The following is a 16,904-nucleotide window of genomic DNA, read 5'->3' as shown; positions in this document are numbered from 1 at the left end:
TTGTAGCAGTGACATATCACAGAAGTCTGGATCCAAAACATCGTTGCTCTAGCTTTTATAGTCTTTGAGCACTAGGCGCTGAAGGGGACGGACAGACGGACGGACGGACGGACGGACGGACAGACGGACAGACAGACAGGGCTCAATCGACTCGGCTATTGATGCTGATCAGGAATATGTATACTGTATGGGGTCGGAAACGATTCCTTCTGGACGTTACACACATCCACTTTTACCACAAATCTAATATACCCCAATACTCATTTTGAGTATCGGGTATAATAACTGTACATGGATATATACACAGAGACATACATACATACACGCATAAAGATATATATATATATATATATATATATATGTAAATATAAATACAAATAGATTTATAGGGGATTTTTTTCGATTTTTCCTTTTTAGATTTTTGTTTTTTTACACTCAACAACAAAATGGAGTAACATTTTTAGGGGAGGATGGGTGGGGACGAGATCATTGAAAGAAGCAAAAGGAGCAAAAGGGAGGCATCGCACTCAGACAATGTCATCGGCCACCTGCGACTCCTGCTCCAGGATGGTGCTCTCCCGTAGCTTGCTCTTCAGGTTCTTGCTGGAGTTGTTGGCCTCCGTCAGGCAGGGCTCATGCTCGGCATGCTCGTGTCCGTCGCAGGTGGGCGCATGGGTGGCATCCTCTAGCTGCACCTTGCCCAGGTGGCGGCGATAGCGGTACCAGACCTTCAGGCCCAGCACCAGAACGAAGTAGAGGAAGGCCAAGCAAATGATCACAATGATGATGCGGCTGACAATTGAATTGGAGGCCGATTTGGCTGACTTGACCACCAGCAGGACATCCGCACGCTTCAGGCCAGCACTGCTGCCGATGGTGCAACCATAGCGTCCCTCGTCCTCGGCCTGGACATTCCGTATCTCCAGGGTGCCGTTCTCCAGCAGAGTGAAGCGATCCCCGTCCGTGTTGTTCTCATTGAGATAGGCCAAGTCCTTGTCCCACTGAATCGTGGGCTTCGGCTCCCCAATCGCCTTGCAGTGGATGACGGCCGTTCCCGATTCGGCCACCTCAATGGGCCCCTCTGGTGGCACACTGAACTTGGGCGCCACCACCACACTGATGGACACTGTGGCACTGATCTGGCCCTGGCTGTTCGAGGCAAGGCAGGTGTACTGTCCGCGCTGGTCGTTGCTGACCTGGCTGAAGATCAGCGTGCCATTCAGATCGGTCACGTTCGCCGGCAGCGGCAGTTGGGTCTCCTGAAACGAGTATCCCATAATTAATCCATGGAATGGCCGCAGAGGTACCCGACCACGAGCCCGACTTACCCTCATCCATTTTACTTGCGGCGGCGGCGTTCCCTGAGCCTTGCAGTGCACTTTGCTCAGCGAGCCCAGCTCCAGATTCTTCGACGTCGGTTGCGGCACGAACTTCAGCTGCTCGATGACCTCCAGGATGCCTCTGCTAGAGCTGGCAGCCATCTCTCCCTCGACCAGCAACTGGCACTGGTATTTGCCCGCATCGCTGGCCAGAACGCTGGCAAACTGCAGGACTCCGGTCTCCTTGTTCAGCGTGAGTCTCGCATCCTCGCGCAGCATGCTCTCCAGCTGGGGCTCGCTGGTGGTGCTGCTTGTCTGGCCCAGCTCCGCCTGACGCAGGGTCTTGTTGTCCTTGCGCCAGCGCAGGATGACGCTGCTGCTCTGGCGATACCCGTCAGGTAGCTGATATTGGCAGGGCATCTGTAGCCCGCTCTGCTCTTTGACGGTCACCGCGGCTTGGGGACCCTTTGAGATGCTCACATCGACCAAAGACACTGGGGAGGCTGTGTGGGGCAGGGGATGGCGATGAGAATGATGCTCGGATGAGTCAGCGGTGGCATTGTGTGTGTGAACTCACCGCAACAACAGAAGATCAGGCTCAGAGCCAGGCAGCAGCCCAACAATCGCCTTCCGTTCATCTCGCGAGGGGAAGAATTCCTTTGGGGCTTAGTATTTTTTGCTTTTATGATTCGTCTTGGCCCTTGTCTTTTTTTCTCTCGCATAAAACCGGTGTGCGTGCTCTTCTTTTATTTGTTCCTCGATTTTTAAAAGGAATTTCGAATTTTTGGTTTTAGTTAACCTTCGTTTCGTCTTTCGTTTCCTTTGTGTTCGACTCGGATACGGATACACTTCACTTCACTTCTCACTGGACACGAGGGCTGTGCTGGCCGACTGGATGGCTGACATTTGGTTTATGGTTATTATACCCGATACTCAAAATGAGTATTGGGGTATATTAGATTTGTGGTAAAAGTGGATGTGTGTAACGTCCAGAAGGAATCGTTTCCGACCCCATAAAGTATATACATATATTCTTGATCAGCATCAATAGCCGAGTCGATTGAGCCCTGTCTGTCTGTCCGTCTGTCCGTATGTCCGTCTGTCCGTCCGTCCGTCCGTCCGTCCGTCCGTCTGTCCGTCCCCTTCAGCGCCTAGTGCTCAAAGACTATAAAAGCTAGAGCAACGATGTTTTGGATACAGACTTCTGTGATATGTCACTGCTACAAAAATATTTCAAAACTTCGCCCCGCCCACTTCCGCCCCCACAAAGGACGAAAATCTGTGGCATCCACATTTTTAACGATACGATAAAACCAAAAACGCAGAATCGTAGAGGATGACTGTATGTTCTAGAGTGTAAAATCTCAACCAGATCGTATAATTATTATAGCCAGAATCAAGAAAACAATTTCATTCTTTCTCGCTCTGTCTCTCTCTAACACACAGGTTGCATGGTCGGTTTTGGCAATTGCAAAATATGAGTTCAAGGATCTCAGAACCTATAAGAGCCAGAGCAACCAAATTTGGTATCCACACTCCTGTGATATCGGACCTTGACCGTTTCGTGTCCAAATTTCACCACACCCCCTTCCGCCCCCGCATAGGACGAAAATCTGGGGCATCCACAAATCTCAGAGACTATTAAGGCTAGAGTAACCAAATTTGGTATCCGCACTTCTGTTAGATCTCACTATAAAACGTATGTCTCAGAATTTCGCCCCACCCCCTTCCGCCCCCACAAAGGACGAAAATCTGTTGCATCCACAATATTGCACATTCGATAAAACTAAAAACGCAGAATCATAGATAATGACCATATCTATCAGATTGCTGGATCTGGATCAGATCGGATCATTTTTGTAGCCAAAAGCAAGAAATCAATTTGCAGTGGCTACGCAGCGCCCGACGTCATGCTCAGACTGATTTTCTGTCTCTCTCGCACGCACTCTTTTTTTATGTTACGCACCCGCGTCACGCTTAATTATCCTACCGCAGACGCAGAGAGCCCCGGGATCTCGTTCGCGTTTCGCTGCTGACCGACCGACCGACCTCTCGGTTCGACTTTAAAAATTAAAATGACGCGGCATCGGGGCTAATTTTCAGCTGGAAGCGGATGGTAGCAGGCATCGGAAGGTTTGCGCATGCGCACTCGACTGCACCCAGTATTTCCCGCTATTTTCTGGGCGAATGCAACCCTGTAGGTGCCTACTACACTTTCTACTCCCAAATCGAAAGAGCAGAAAATCGGAGGACAGCGATACCTTTTATTTTCTAAGTTAATAAACATAAAAAAACCATCACTTTTGCTAACAATTTATAAGTAACTATTGGAATATTCTACTTAGCATTATATATCATTGCAATCTCTTTAATTAATCGAGCTACTTTCGTTGAGAATCTCCAGTTTGTTGGCCTCAAGGGGCGGGAGGGGGTGGGAGAGACAGTCTAAAATTGAGGTATGTTGGAGACGCGGCTATAGTGCGTCTGTCGTTTGGCCACGCGGAAGGGACAGCGGGTCATCATTTTGTAGACAATCGTAGGTGAATCGTAGACGTAGGTGAAGAGCAGACTAAAACGGTTGGGTTGCCACAGAACCGTGTAGCTTAGATTCTAGTTCTCTAAAAGGGAAATTCATATACTTAGAAAATAACCTAAAACAGACCAGTCCAGCTTTGTACTCACCCAGCACAGCATAGCCCATGCCAATCTTGGACTTTCCCATGCGATACGAGGGTGTGGGCACCATAATCTCCAAATAGCTGTGCTCCTGCTCCTTCAGCGCCTTCAAATCAAAATGGCGCACTGCATTCTCATAGAAGTTGATCACCTTCGTGGAGGGGTAAATAAATATCCTGGACTCGTGCCAATGGCCAGAGAATATGATATGTGGATCCAAGTCGCTGATGACGGCCCGCAGCAGCGGTCCACCGCCAATAAGCAGAGGAGCGTGCGAGACCCCAATACGGAGCCGGTCGGCATTATGGTCCCTGTCGGGATTTGTAAAGTCCAACAGCATGCGGTTGATCTTAAAGAAGCGGATGCGATGGCCATGCGTGGGCGCTGCCTGCCTTTACCTGAGGAATTTCGCTGGCCCTGGCGATTCCAAACACAGATCCGGATCTAGTAAAGCCTGTTGTCGCAAGAAAGCTGCCCAATGACAGCTTCTTTAACTTTTTATTTAATAGAATATTAATTATTTAATTTAAATTTAAATACAAATATTTTATCTCAAGTGTTTGTTGCTGTTTTGCAGTGTGGCCGTGTTTTTAAAATGTGGTATTTTTGGGCTCTTAATCGATAGCCGTTTTTATTTAGCAACATTCTGCACACATACCCTTGGGAAACGGACGTTATAGAATTGAGGCAATGTTTGCAATCTCAGGCTCCAATGAATACAGAAACCAGTCGGTCTCTGTTTTAAAGCTATCACAACTAGTATCGGGAACAGGATATATACAGGAAACTAATCAATGCATGAATACGTCTAAAAAACATAAATTTAAAAAAATGTTGTTGCATGCGAAGATATCGATAGGTGATATCCCATAGAAGCGGTGAGGAGGAAAGAAGTTCGAACATAGTTGCAAGGCCAAAATTTAAGGGGAAAGAGTTAGCAAGAGTGGCGCCACCTGGTCCTGGAGAGTGAGAGTTCCGCGCGCTCTCCGGAGCCGTTATGAGAGAGGATTTCCGATCTCATCCCATAACGGAGTCCCGAAGCCAACTCACCCATACCCCAAAGAAAAGAGAGCCGCCAGCAGCCCGAATCAGGCCATGCCCTTGAACCTAGTTCAAGGGCGATAGAAGAGAGTGCGATGGGGAGCAGCGGCCCGGGAGCATTAAACAGAGCAGCAAAGCCAAGAGGGGGTTCAGAGAAAGAAATTCCCGCAACGGAGGAGCATGCGCGCCGGACATAGTGATCTAGTGATTTTTTTAGTTTTGAAAGAAAAAGTGAGTGGGATGAGGATGGAGTAGTGGCCATCACCCGATAAAAGATAAATAAATCTGTGATTCCAGGGGATCAAGATCAGTGAAACACCAGGAACTTTAGAGCTGACCAGCGGGACGGAAAGTAGACCCAAAAAGCACCAGAGTGAGTCCGCTTCAAAGGGGGAGTAAAGGAACCCAAAATTTATTCTTTTTGTTGGCAAATCCATAGGGAATAGGCCACAGCTCCGCCATCCTGGCTTGGTTTTGCTGGTCTCGAAGAAACTATCCTGGCCACGTAGTGCGGGTCCCTCGCCCATTTAGGGAGAGAAAAAAAATCATCAATTAACTTATTTACTCCCATTATTTATTTTTGTTAGACGACTCCATTTATATGTATATGTTAATCCCCTAATTTAAGTCCGTCCATATTATATCTATATGTAACTTATTTATATTTATTATGTTAATTATTTCTATTTATCTATTTATTTATTAACCGCCCGTAGTGATAAGATGAGGGGGGTATGAATAGGCAGGCTTAGTGTAGCGATGATACCGTGTAAAATTAGGAAATTGAAGTGAAAATTATAACGAAGAAAATGAATTGCTAAGCGTTTCATATGGGGGGAAGAGGAGCCACAGCAACGAGAGGGTAAGGCTGCTGCACATGGCAGGGAGATCCAAAACGTTGTTATTCAGATCTCAGGTAGGGAGGGTACGTCAGGGGTAAAAACATCCACACCTCGACCTGGTCCACGTCTGTGTTGAAGGAAGTTACTGTAATGTTGTTTGTCGAGTAGAGTCCGTTTGCAGTTTTTTTTTGTCGGTTACTTTTGTTGTTTCAATTTGTTCGAGATGTCCAATTAGTTGGTATATTGTGCGACCTGAGGGCTTGGGAAGTACCCAGCCCTGGGATGACTGGCTAGCCATTTATATGTATATGTTAATCCCCTAATTTAAGTCCGTCCATATTATATCTATATTTAACTTATTTACATTTATTATGTTAATTATTTCTATTTATCTATTTATTTATTAACCGCCCGTAGTGATAAGATGAGGGGGGTATGAATAGGCAGGCTTAGTGTAGCGATGATACCGTGTAAAATTAGGAAATTGAAGTGAAAATTATAACGAAGAAAATGAATTGCTAAGCGTTTCATATGGGGGGAAGAGGAGCCACAGCAGCGAGAGGGTAAGGCTGCTGCACATGGCAGGGATATTCAAAACGTTGTTATTCAGATCTCAGGTAGGGAGGGTACGTCAGGGGTAAAAACATCGACACCTCGACCTGGTCCACGTATGTGTTGAAGGAAGTTACTGTAATGTTGTTTGTCGAGTAGAGTCCGTTTGCAGTTTTTTTTTGTCGGTTACTTTTGTTGTTTCAATTTGTTCGAGATGTATATTGTGCGACCTGAGGGCTTGGGAAGTACCCAGCCCTGGGATGACTGGCTAGCCGGCCTTGCCCCAAAGAAAACAAAGGTTCGTAACAATAATGGCGCCCAATCTGAGACAGGGAAGTGGACTCGCAGTCCTGGCTCTACCATCAAAGATGGTACGGATGCGAATCACACAGACGTCGAAGAAAGTATAAATATCCAGCAGAGAAGATAGATCTCGAGTGGTATTTTGCAATCTGGGGTCCATCGGTGTTCCGGTGGCCTGTGAGGGACCCGATGAGTTGGCTCACAGAAGCACGGCGCTGAGGGATCTGAGGATGCAAAGAAAATCCACAAAGTAAAAAGTTTTTTTTTGGTGTTTGATGATTCGGCACTTATCTGACAACGGGAAGCAGGAAATCTCAAGAGGGGATTTGGTTTGGCACTGGCAGAGGAGAATCCACAAGCCAGTTAGCAACCGGCCCGGTTCCTGGTGTGCAAAATGAGAACCTGAAGAAGAAAAAAGAAATACCCGAAGTTAGGATATGGACAGAAAGATTTCTGTTTTTCGCTTCCCCTGCTTACCGCTGGATGCAGTCGGGAGGGTGGATTCTCAATGACATTTTTGTTCTGAGTGGCATTCAGTAGGGAAGTAGGCGGAAACAGCGACTGTAGGGAAGTGAGCGCCCTTGACTCTTAATCTTCCAAGGAATATAAGATTAGTCAACAGCGCTCGCAAAGTTCTAGACGTTGGACAGGAATGTGCGGAGTTGGCCCTAGTAGTAGTTGTGGTTCCTTTCCCCCTTATTATTGTTTTGCCGTATTAAGTGTTTTTGTGCTGAAGATCAGTGAGTTAGCGTTATAGGTAGTGTTTAGGCGATTGTTCTGAAAGAAGAATAGATAGAGTGTATGAGTGTAATAGAGTGTAGTGAATAAAAAGATAAATAGGATAGTTAGAGGTAGGGAAATATAGGGCTAAGTTGATGAGCGCGTACAACTTGCGGTCTAAACAGAAAATGACCCGCAGGACTCCTCCACCAGGTAACCTCCAAGGACAGATGCAAGGCGGTGACACACAGGGCGCTGAGGGGCGTGGAGACGACAGCTGGAATTTGCCAGGCCAATCCAACGCACTGCCCTCCGAGATTCTCTCAGGAGTAAATGTCGCCATAGCGCAAGCACAAGAGACGTGGAGAGGCAGCATGGCAGATACCCTGAGTAAGACGCTGCAGGAGGAGATCCGTCGCGGCTTTATGGAGCTGATGGGGGCCATAACAGAGGTGATGGCGCCTCTGCGCCAGAACGTGGAATTGATCCAAGACCTGAGATTGGAAAGAGACCAGAATGAAATCAAGGATAATAATGGCGATCAGCAGCCTCTAGCTCACCTCAGGCAGAAGCCGAACACAGGGACCATTCCAAAAAGGTCCAAGGACGATGACGCATGGAATTCCCAGTCGCCTCCAAGGAAGCCGGCGAGGTTGAGCCAGAACTGGCGCCGAGGAATAGGCGATGCGGACCTGGATCCAGGTGCTGGAAGGCAGAGACGGGAGACATCAGGAGACGGCGGAGGTCCAACAGATCTGCCACCATTTGAAAGGAGAGATGATTGGAGAGGAGCGAGATGGGGACGTGTCGACATATGGGAAATCCACCTCGACGGAGATGGAGACCCAAATAAGATGACTGTGCAGGACTTCGTGTTCAGGGTCGAGTTCCTCCGTAGGCAGAACCGACGGTCGTGGGACGAGGTCTGTTCGGAGCAGAACCCAGCCGATTAGCTGCTTGCCAAATAGCACCTAATTCTTGGCCCTCAGCCGCTTATTTTGTTTGTTACTTATGTCTATGTCACTCATTTGTTTGTTAAAGCTCTGCGCTTGCTTGCCCTGCTAAACGCTCTCTGCCAGCTCGCTCTTCGCTATCTCCGCTTTGCGTCTGCCTACCGACGTCGGCCGAGCGAAGCTGCGCTTAGCGATCGGAGCGGCAATGTAAAGGGCAGGCAAGCCACACTTGCAATTTGGATGTCACGCATTAAAGAACATATCGTAATTTTATTTCTGCGCCGAGTTTTATTTAATTCGAAATAATTAGTCGGCCGATTGGGGATAAAAAACATTATCTCCACATAAAATTTGGTGACCCCGACGTGATCTCTGAGTTGCAGTGTCAATTAATAATCATTCGCGATCGACAATCGTTAGCCCTAGCAAATTTTCGGCGGTTAAGCACAATTCGGTGCTAAAACACACTTACATACACCTACATACACGCATTGCTGGCTATTAATTTCTCTGTCGCGACAATTCGGTCAGTGCAGTGCGGTAGGCAGTGCAGCGAACTCACTAATACACACAAGCGGAGTACAAAGCGGAATCGGACAGCTCGCACAGCTAAAGGCATTAGCTGTAATCCCTTTGCTTTCGGTTCCCACGTTTATACGTATACAGGGTGTCTTTTTCGGTCGTGCTGAGTGACTCTTTTAAAACCTCAACATGGCAGCACCTGAGCCTACCAATGTCGCGAACGCAGCAATGCGGAGTGATGTAGATTTCTACAAGCACAAGGCCGAGTCCATCGCGCGCCAACTAAAGGCCATGGATCGCTTTCTCACCAAGGAAGAGCTTGCCGAGTTAGATGAGGCAGAACTTCAAGCTCGCTTAGAGCAGATCGAGCGAATGAATGCGGATTTCGATGCCGCTCAAACGAGCCTTGAAAGGCTGGATTTCCTGCAGTTAGCCCATGATGCCCGGCTGGACTTTTCGAATGTTTATGTCAAGGTTAGGTCCAGGCTGTCGCGGGAGTTGATGGCTGCTCGCACGGTAAATGTTGCCAATTCAACGGCTCGGCATACTCTCGAGGGGAATTCGTCGTTGTTCGCCTATAATAGTATGGGCCGTTCTCGAATGCCCGAGTTGCAGCTTCCGCGATTCGGGGGGAACTACATGGATTGGCCAGAATTCCACTCGATGTTCTCGACAATGGTGCACAAAGACCATCGTATACCAATCATCGAAAAATTCCAATATCTTCGTGGATGTCTAGATGGTGCCGCGCTGGATACGATTCGTTCCTTGGAACTTTCTGAGGAGAATTACGACAAGGCGTTGAATTTGCTAATGTTGCGATTCGATAATAAACTGTTACATTTTCAGGCACACGTCAAGGCTATTTTCGGGCTGCAAGGGGTGGAGAAGGGCTCAGCTATCGGCTTGCGCGCGCTCAGCGACAAAATCAATTCGCACTTGCGTGCACTTCAGACCTTGGCGACCCCGCAGGAGATTTCCGATGGGTTGCTGATCTTCATCATAGGCACGAAATTGGACCACAAGACCAAGGAGAAATGGGAAGAGAACTTGCCGACGTCAGGATTGCCTCGGTGGTCAAGCATGGCCTCATTCAAGGAAGCAAGATGTCGGATGCTGGAAAATTTGGGATCGGCTATGGTAACAATTCCTAGCCAGCAGGTGGGAGAAAGTAAACCTAGCACCCTAATCACCTCCATTAACGATCATAATAGCTTAACTTACAAGTATTGCAAATCCTCCGATCACTACATATCCCGATGCCAGGCATTTATAGATCTCCCTGTTTGTTCTCGATACAAAGAGGTGAAGAAGCGCCATTTATGTCTAAACTGCCTCAACAAAGGCCATTCATTGCAACGCTGCAAGTCAGGGGCATGTAGAAATTGCCAAGCCAAGCATCACACACTGCTCCACATGCAGTCGGGCGCTGACGCAGCATGATCCTGCAAGTGCCCTAGTAGCAAGCAAATATATTAGCCCTCCCCCCTCGAGTCAAAAATCTCTGCCTAGCCAAAACGTGCTGCTAGCTACTGCAATCGTATATGTCAGGGGCCGTTTTGGATCGCTTATTCCATGTCGTGCCATTTTAGATTCCGCTTCTTAGGTTAACTTTATAACATCGAGACTCGCCAATCAGCTGCAGTTAGATCCTCACCCGTCTCACGTTCAAATCGCCGGTATTGGAGAGTCAATTCTACCATCCAGCAAGGCTGTGGACATCGTCCTGCAATCTCAAGACGAAAGCTTTTTTTTTTTTTTTTTTTTTTTTTTTTATTAAGCAATTGGCAATTGCAAAATATGAGTTCAAGGATCTCAGAACCTATAAGAGCCAGAGCAACCAAATTTGGTATCCACTTTCCTGTGATATCGGACCTTGACCGTTTTGTGTCAAAAGTTCGCCACACCCCCTTCCGCCCCCGCAAAGGACGAAAATCTGGGGCATCCACAAATCTCAGAGACTATTAAGGCTAGAGTAACCAAATTTGGTATCCGCACTTCTGTTAGATCTCACTATAAAACGTATATCTCAGAATTTCGCCCCACCCCCTTCCGCCCCCACAAAGGACGAAAATCTGTTGCATCCACAATATTGCACATTCGATAAAACTAAAAACGCAGAATCATAGATAATGACCATATCTATCAGATTGCTGAATCTGAATCAGATCGGATCATTTTTGTAGCCAAAAGCAAGAAATCAATTTGCAGTGGCTACGCAGCGCCCGACGTCACGCTCAGACTGATTTTCTGTCTCTCTCGCACGCACTCTTTGTCGTGTCGTTTAATATTAGCGGCGTCTGCCGGAGGAGAGCCATACTGACTTAGTATCGGGTATAACTGTAGAGTTGCGGTGTCCGCAGCAACTCACAACGTTCCCCCTCGTTATACCCGATACTCAAAATGAGTATTGGGGTATATTAGATTTGTGGTAAAAGTGGATGTGTGTAACGTCCAGAAGGAATCGTTTCCGACCCCATAAAGTATATATATTCCTGATCAGCATCAATAGCCGAGTCGATTGAGCCCTGTCTGTCTGTCCGTCCGTCCGTCCGTCCGTCTGTCCGTCTGTCCGTCCCCTTCAGCGCCTAGTGCTCAAAGACTATAAGAGCTAGAGCAACGATGTTTCGTATCCAGATTTCTGTGATATGTCACTGCTACAAAAATATTTCAAAACTTCGCCCCGCCCACTTCCGCCCCCACAAAAGACGAAAATCTGTGGCATCCACATTTTTAAAGATACGATAAAACCAAAAACGCAGAATCGTAGAGGATGACTTTATCTTCTAGAACGCAAAATCTGAACCAGATCGTATAATTATTATAGCCAGAATCAAGAAAACCATTTCGTTATTTCTCGCTCTGTCTCTCTCTAACACACAGGTTTCATGGTCGGTTTTGGCAATTGCAAAATATGAGTTCAAGGATCTCAGAACCTATAAGAGCCAGAGCAACCAAATTTGGTATCCACTTTCCTGTGATATCGGACCTTGACCGTTTTGTGTCAAAAGTTCGCCACACCCCCTTCCGCCCCCGCAAAGGACGAAAATCTGGGGCATCCACAAATCTCAGAGACTATTAAGGCTAGAGTAACCAAATTTGGTATCCGCACTTCTGTTAGATCTCACTATAAAACGTATATCTCAGAATTTCGCCCCACCCCTTCCGCCCCCACAAAGGACGAAAATCTGTTGCATCCACAATATTGCACATTCGATAAAACTAAAAACGCAGAATCATAGATAATGACCATATCTATCAGATTGCTGGATCTGGATCAGATCGGATCATTTTTGTAGCCAAAAGCAAGAAATCAATTTGCAGTGGCTACGCAGCGCCCGACGTCATGCTCAGACTGATTTTCTGTCTCTCTCGCACGCACTCTTTTTTTATGTTACGCACCCGCGTCACGCTTAATTATCCTACTGCAGACGCAGAGAGCCCCGGGATCTCGTTCGCGTTTCGCTGCTGACCGACCGACCGACCGACCTCTCGGTTCGACTTTAAAAATTAAAATGACGCGGCATCGGGGCTAATTTTCAGCTGGAAGCGGATGGTAGCAGGCATCGGAAGGTTTGCGCATGCGCACTCGACTGCACCCAGTATTTCCCGCTATTTTCTGGGCGAATGCAACCCTGTAGGTGCCTACTACACTTTCTACTCCCAAATCGAAAGAGCAGAAAATCGGAGGACAGCGATACCTTTTATTTTCTAAGTTAATAAACATAAAAAAACCATCACTTTTGCTAACAATTTATAAGTAACTATTGGAATATTCTACTTAGCATTATATATCATTGCAATCTCTTTAATTAATCGAGCTACTTTCGTTGAGAATCTCCAGTTTGTTGGCCTCAAGGGGCGGGAGGGAGTGGAAGATACAGTCTAAAATTGAGGTATGTTGGAGACGCGGCTATAGTGCGTCTGTCGTTTGGCCACGCGGAAGGGACAGCGGGTCATCATTTTGTAGACAATCGTAGGTGAATCGTAGACGTAGGTGAAGAGCAGAATAAAACGGTTGGGTTGCCACAGAACCGTGTAGCTTAGATTCTAGTTCTCTAAAAGGGAAATTCATATACTTAGAAAATAACCTAAAACAGACCAGTCCAGCTTTGTACTCACCCAGCACAGCATAGCCCATGCCAATCTTGGACTTTCCCATGCGATACGAGGATGTGGGCACCATAATCTCCAAATAGCTGTGCTCCTGCTCCTTCAGCGCCTTCAAATCAAAATGGCGCACTGCATTCTCATAGAAGTTGATCACCTTCGTGGAGGGGTAAATAAATATCCTGGACTCGTGCCAATGGCCAGAGAATATGATATGTGGATCCAAGTCGCTGATGACGGCCCGCAGCAGCGGTCCACCGCCAATAAGCAGAGGAGCGTGCGAGACCCCAATACGGAGCCGGTCGGCATTATGGTCCCTGTCGGGATTTGTAAAGTCCAACAGCATGCGGTTGATCTTAAAGAAGCGGATGCATTGGCCATGCGTGGGCACTGCCAGCCTTTACCTGAGGAATTTCGCTGGCCCTGGCGATTCCAAACACAGATCCGGATCTAGTAAAGCCTGTTGTCGCAAGAAAGCTGCCCAATGACAGCTTCTTTAACTTTTTATTTAATAGAATATTAATTATTTAATTTAAATTTAAATACAAATATTTTATCTCAAGTGTTTGTTGCTGTTTTGCAGTGTGGCCGTGTTTTTAAAATGTGGTATTTTTGGGCTCTTAATCGATAGCCGTTTTTATTTAGCAACATTCTGCACACATACCCTTGGGAAACGGACGTTATAGAATTGAGGCAATGTTTGCAATCTCAGGCTCCAATGAATACAGGAACCAGTCGGTCTCTGTTTTAAAGCTATCACAACTAGTATCGGGAACAGGATATATACAGGAAACTAATCAATGCATGAATACGTCTAAAAAACATAAATTTAAAAAAATGTTGTTGCATGCGAAGATATCGATAGGTGATATCCCATAGAAGCGGTGAGGAGGAAAGAAGTTCGAACATAGTTGCAAGGCCAAAATTTAAGGGGAAAGAGTTAGCAAGAGTGGCGCCACCTCGTCCTGGAGAGTGAGAGTTCCGCGCGCTCTCCGGAGCCGTTATGAGAGAGGATTTCCGATCTCATCCCATAACGGAGTCCCGAAGCCAACTCACCCATACCCCAAAGAAAAGAGAGCCGCCAGCAGCCCGAATCAGGCCATGCCCTTGAACCTAGTTCAAGGGCGATAGAAGAAAGAGCGATGGGGATCAGCGGCCCGGGAGCATTAAACAGAGCAGCTAAGCCAAGAGGGGGTTCAGAGAAAGAAATTCCCGCAACGGAGGAGCATGCGCGCCGGACATAGTGATCTAGTGATTTTTTTAGTTTTGAAAGAAACATTGAGTGGGATGAGGATGGAGTAGTGGCCATCACCCGATAAAAGATAAATAAATCTGTGATTCCAGGGGATCAAGATCAGTGAAACACCAGGAACTTTAGAGCTGACCAGCGGGACGGAAAGTAGACCCAAAAAGCACCAGAGTGAGTCCGCTTCAAAGGGGGAGTAAAGAAACCCAAAATTTATTCTTTTTGTTGGCAAATCCATAGGCAATAGGCCACAGCTCCGCCATCCTGGCTTGGTTTTGCTGGTCTCGAAGAAACTATCCTGGCCACGTAGTGCGGGTCCCTCGCCCATTTAGGGAGAGAAAAAAAATCATCAATTAACTTATTTACTCCCATTATTTATTTTTGTTAGACGACTCCATTTATATGTATATGTTAATCCCCTAATTTAAGTCCGTCCATATTATATCTATATGTAACTTATTTATATTTATTATGTTACTTATTTCTATTTATCTATTTATTTATTAACCGCCCGTAGTGATAAGATGAGGGGGGTATGAATAGGCAGGCTTAGTGTAGCGATGATACCGTGTAAAATTAGGAAATTGAAGTGAAAATTATAACGAAGAAAATGAATTGCTAAGCGTTTCATATGGGGGGAAGAGGAGCCACAGCAGCGAGAGGGTAAGGCTGCTGCACATGGCAGGGATATTCAAAACGTTGTTATTCAGATCTCAGGTAGGGAGGGTACGTCAGGGGTAAAAACATCGACACCTCGACCTGGTCCACGTATGTGTTGAAGGAAGTTACTGTAATGTTGTTTGTCGAGTAGAGTCCGTTTGCAGTTTTTTTTTTGTCGGTTACTTTTGTTGTTTCAATTTGTTCGAGATGTATATTGTGCGACCTGAGGGCTTGGGAAGTACCCAGCCCTGGGATGACTGGCTAGCCGGCCTTGCCCCAAAGAAAACAAAGGTTCGTAACAATAATGGCGCCCAATCTGAGACAGGGAAGTGGACTCGCAGTCCTGGCTCTACCATCAAAGATGGTACGGATGCGAATCACACAGACGTCGAAGAAAGTATAAATATCCAGCAGAGAAGATAGATCTCGAGTGGTATTTTGCAATCTGGGGTCCATCGGTGTTCCGGTGGCCTGTGAGGGACCCGATGAGTTGGCTCACAGAAGCACGGCGCTGAGGGATCTGAGGATGCAAAGAAAATCCACAAAGTAAAAAGTTTTTTTTTGGTGTTTGATGATTCGGCACTTATCTGACAACGGGAAGCAGGAAATCTCATGAGGGGATTTGGTTTGGCACTGGCAGAGGAGAATCCACAAGCCAGTTAGCAACCGGCCCGGTTCCTGGTGTGCAAAATGAGAACCTGAAGAAGAAAAAAGAAATACCCGAAGTTAGGATATGGACAGAAAGATTTCTGTTTTTCGCTTCCCCTGCTTACCGCTGGATGCAGTCGGGAGGGTGGATTCTCAATGACATTTTTGTTCTGAGTGGCCCGTGGGGACAGAAGTCGGCCACGCGTTGCACTCGGAGCAGCTACAACATCCCGCAACGGGCATTCAGTAGGGAAGTAGGCGGAAACAGCGACTGTAGGGAAGTGAGCGCCCTTGACTCTTAATCTTCCAAGGAATATAGGATTAGTCAACAGCGCTCGCAAAGTTCTAGACGTTGGACAGGAATGTGCGGAGTTGGCCCTAGTAGTAGTTGTGGTTCCTTTCCCCCTTATTATTGTTTTGCCGTATTAAGTGTTTTTGTGCTGAAGATCAGTGAGTTAGCGTTATAGGTAGTGTTTAGGCGATTGTTCTGAAAGAAGAATAGATAGAGTGTATGAGTGTAATAGAGTGTAGTGAATAAAAAGATAAATAGGATAGTTAGAGGTAGGGAAATATAGGGCTAAGTTGATGAGCGCGTACAACTTGCGGTCTAAACAGAAAATGACCCGCAGGACTCCTCCACCAGGTAACCTCCAAGGACAGATGCAAGGCGGTGACACACAGGGCGCTGAGGGGCGTGGAGACGACAGCTGGAATTTGCCAGGCCAATCCAACGCACTGCCCTCCGAGATTCTCTCAGGAGTAAATGTCGCCATAGCGCAAGCACAAGAGACGTGGAGAGGCAGCATGGCAGATACCCTGAGTAAGACGCTGCAGGAGGAGATCCGTCGCGGCTTTATGGAGCTGATGGGGGCCATAACAGAGGAGATGGCGCCTCTGCGCCAGAACGTGGAATTGATCCAAGACCTGAGATTGGAAAGAGACCAGAATGAAATCAAGGATAATAATGGCGATCAGCAGCCTCTAGCTCACCTCAGGCAGAAGCCGAACACAGGGACCATTCCAAAAAGGTCCAAGGACGATGACGCATGGAATTCCCAGTCGCCTCCAAGGAAGCCGGCGAATTTGAGCCAGAACTGGCGCCGAGGAATAGGCGATGCGGACCTGGATCCAGGTGCTGGAAGGCAGAGATCTGCCACCATTTGAAAGGAGAGATGATTGGAGAGGAGACGGAGATGGAGACCCAAATAAGATGACTGTGCAGGACTTCGTGTTCAGGGTCGAGTTCCTCCGTAGGCAGAACCGACGGTCGTGGGACGAGGTCTGTTCGGAGCAGAACCCAGCCGATTAGCTG

General features: G+C 47.1%; 3 protein-coding genes, 1 long non-coding RNA gene and 2 pseudogenes across 5 annotated transcripts; all 6 read right to left on the bottom strand.

Annotated features, from left to right (window-relative positions):
* Positions 1-386: 386 nt before the first annotated feature.
* LOC108159262 (tyrosine-protein kinase-like otk) lies at positions 387-3,453 on the bottom strand. Of its 2 annotated transcripts, none has more exons than XM_017292406.2 (4): positions 3,286-3,453; positions 1,897-2,218; positions 1,329-1,822; positions 387-1,259 (listed from the first exon to the last, which is right to left on the bottom strand). In XM_017292406.2, exons 2-4 carry the CDS (start codon positions 2,039-2,041, stop codon positions 528-530), a joined length of 1,371 nt encoding a protein of 456 aa, XP_017147895.2. In that variant the 5' UTR covers positions 2,042-2,218; positions 3,286-3,453; the 3' UTR covers positions 387-527. The 2 variants fall into 2 exon arrangements, with proteins under 2 accessions (XP_017147895.2, XP_017147896.2); XM_017292407.2 differs by having other exon boundaries at positions 3,310-3,453.
* A 238-nt stretch (positions 3,454-3,691) lies between these two features.
* LOC117191437 lies at positions 3,692-4,389 on the bottom strand (annotated as a pseudogene).
* A 1,626-nt stretch (positions 4,390-6,015) lies between these two features.
* Positions 6,016-6,982, bottom strand: LOC117190730. The gene is made up of 2 exons (XR_004473807.1): positions 6,661-6,982; positions 6,016-6,130 (listed from the first exon to the last, which is right to left on the bottom strand). It is a non-coding gene; the product is annotated as an uncharacterized LOC117190730 (long non-coding RNA).
* A 271-nt stretch (positions 6,983-7,253) lies between these two features.
* Positions 7,254-8,299, bottom strand: LOC117190729. Its single transcript, XM_033395794.1, has 3 exons — positions 8,014-8,299; positions 7,621-7,947; positions 7,254-7,510 (listed from the first exon to the last, which is right to left on the bottom strand). Exons 1-3 carry the CDS (start codon positions 8,265-8,267, stop codon positions 7,498-7,500), a joined length of 594 nt encoding a protein of 197 aa, XP_033251685.1. The 5' UTR covers positions 8,268-8,299; the 3' UTR covers positions 7,254-7,497.
* Positions 8,300-12,740: 4,441 nt separating this feature from the next.
* Positions 12,741-14,547, bottom strand: LOC117191436 (annotated as a pseudogene).
* Positions 14,548-15,932: 1,385 nt separating this feature from the next.
* On the bottom strand, positions 15,933-16,674 carry LOC117192048. Its single transcript, XM_033396764.1, has 3 exons — positions 16,583-16,674; positions 16,190-16,516; positions 15,933-16,079 (listed from the first exon to the last, which is right to left on the bottom strand). The coding sequence occupies exons 1-3, from the start codon at positions 16,609-16,611 to the stop codon at positions 16,067-16,069; spliced, it is 369 nt and encodes a 122-aa protein (XP_033252655.1). The 5' UTR covers positions 16,612-16,674; the 3' UTR covers positions 15,933-16,066.
* Between the last annotated feature and the right edge of the window lie 230 nt (positions 16,675-16,904).

This window comes from Drosophila miranda (assembly GCF_003369915.1).
Source record: "Drosophila miranda strain MSH22 chromosome Y unlocalized genomic scaffold, D.miranda_PacBio2.1 Contig_Y1_pilon, whole genome shotgun sequence".
Lineage (NCBI taxonomy): Eukaryota > Metazoa > Arthropoda > Insecta > Diptera > Drosophilidae > Drosophila > Drosophila miranda.
This window is presented reverse-complemented; position numbering and strand designations above follow the sequence as displayed.

Excerpts from the sequence above, each read along its gene's own strand:
- LOC117192048 (XM_033396764.1), bottom strand. The coding sequence starts at position 16,611 with ATGGTCCCTGTGTTCGGCTTCTGCCTGAG. Across the intron at positions 16,517-16,582 it reads GTGTTCGGCTTCTGCCTGAG|GTCTTGGATCAATTCCACGT; the intron begins GTGAGCTAGAGG and ends TTCCAATCTCAG.
- LOC108159262 (XM_017292406.2), bottom strand. The coding sequence starts at position 2,041 with ATGCGAGAGAAAAAAAGACAAGGGCCAAGACGAATCATAAAAGCAAAA. Across the intron at positions 1,823-1,896 it reads CCTGATCTTCTGTTGTTGCG|CCTCCCCAGTGTCTTTGGTC; the intron begins GTGAGTTCACAC and ends TGCCCCACACAG. Across the intron at positions 1,260-1,328 it reads CGCAAGTAAAATGGATGAGG|GAGACCCAACTGCCGCTGCC; the intron begins GTAAGTCGGGCT and ends TACTCGTTTCAG.
- LOC117190729 (XM_033395794.1), bottom strand. The coding sequence starts at position 8,267 with ATGTCGACACGTCCCCATCTCGCTCCTCTCCAATCATCTCTCCTTTCA. Across the intron at positions 7,948-8,013 it reads GTGTTCGGCTTCTGCCTGAG|GTCTTGGATCAATTCCACGT; the intron begins GTGAGCTAGAGG and ends TTCCAATCTCAG.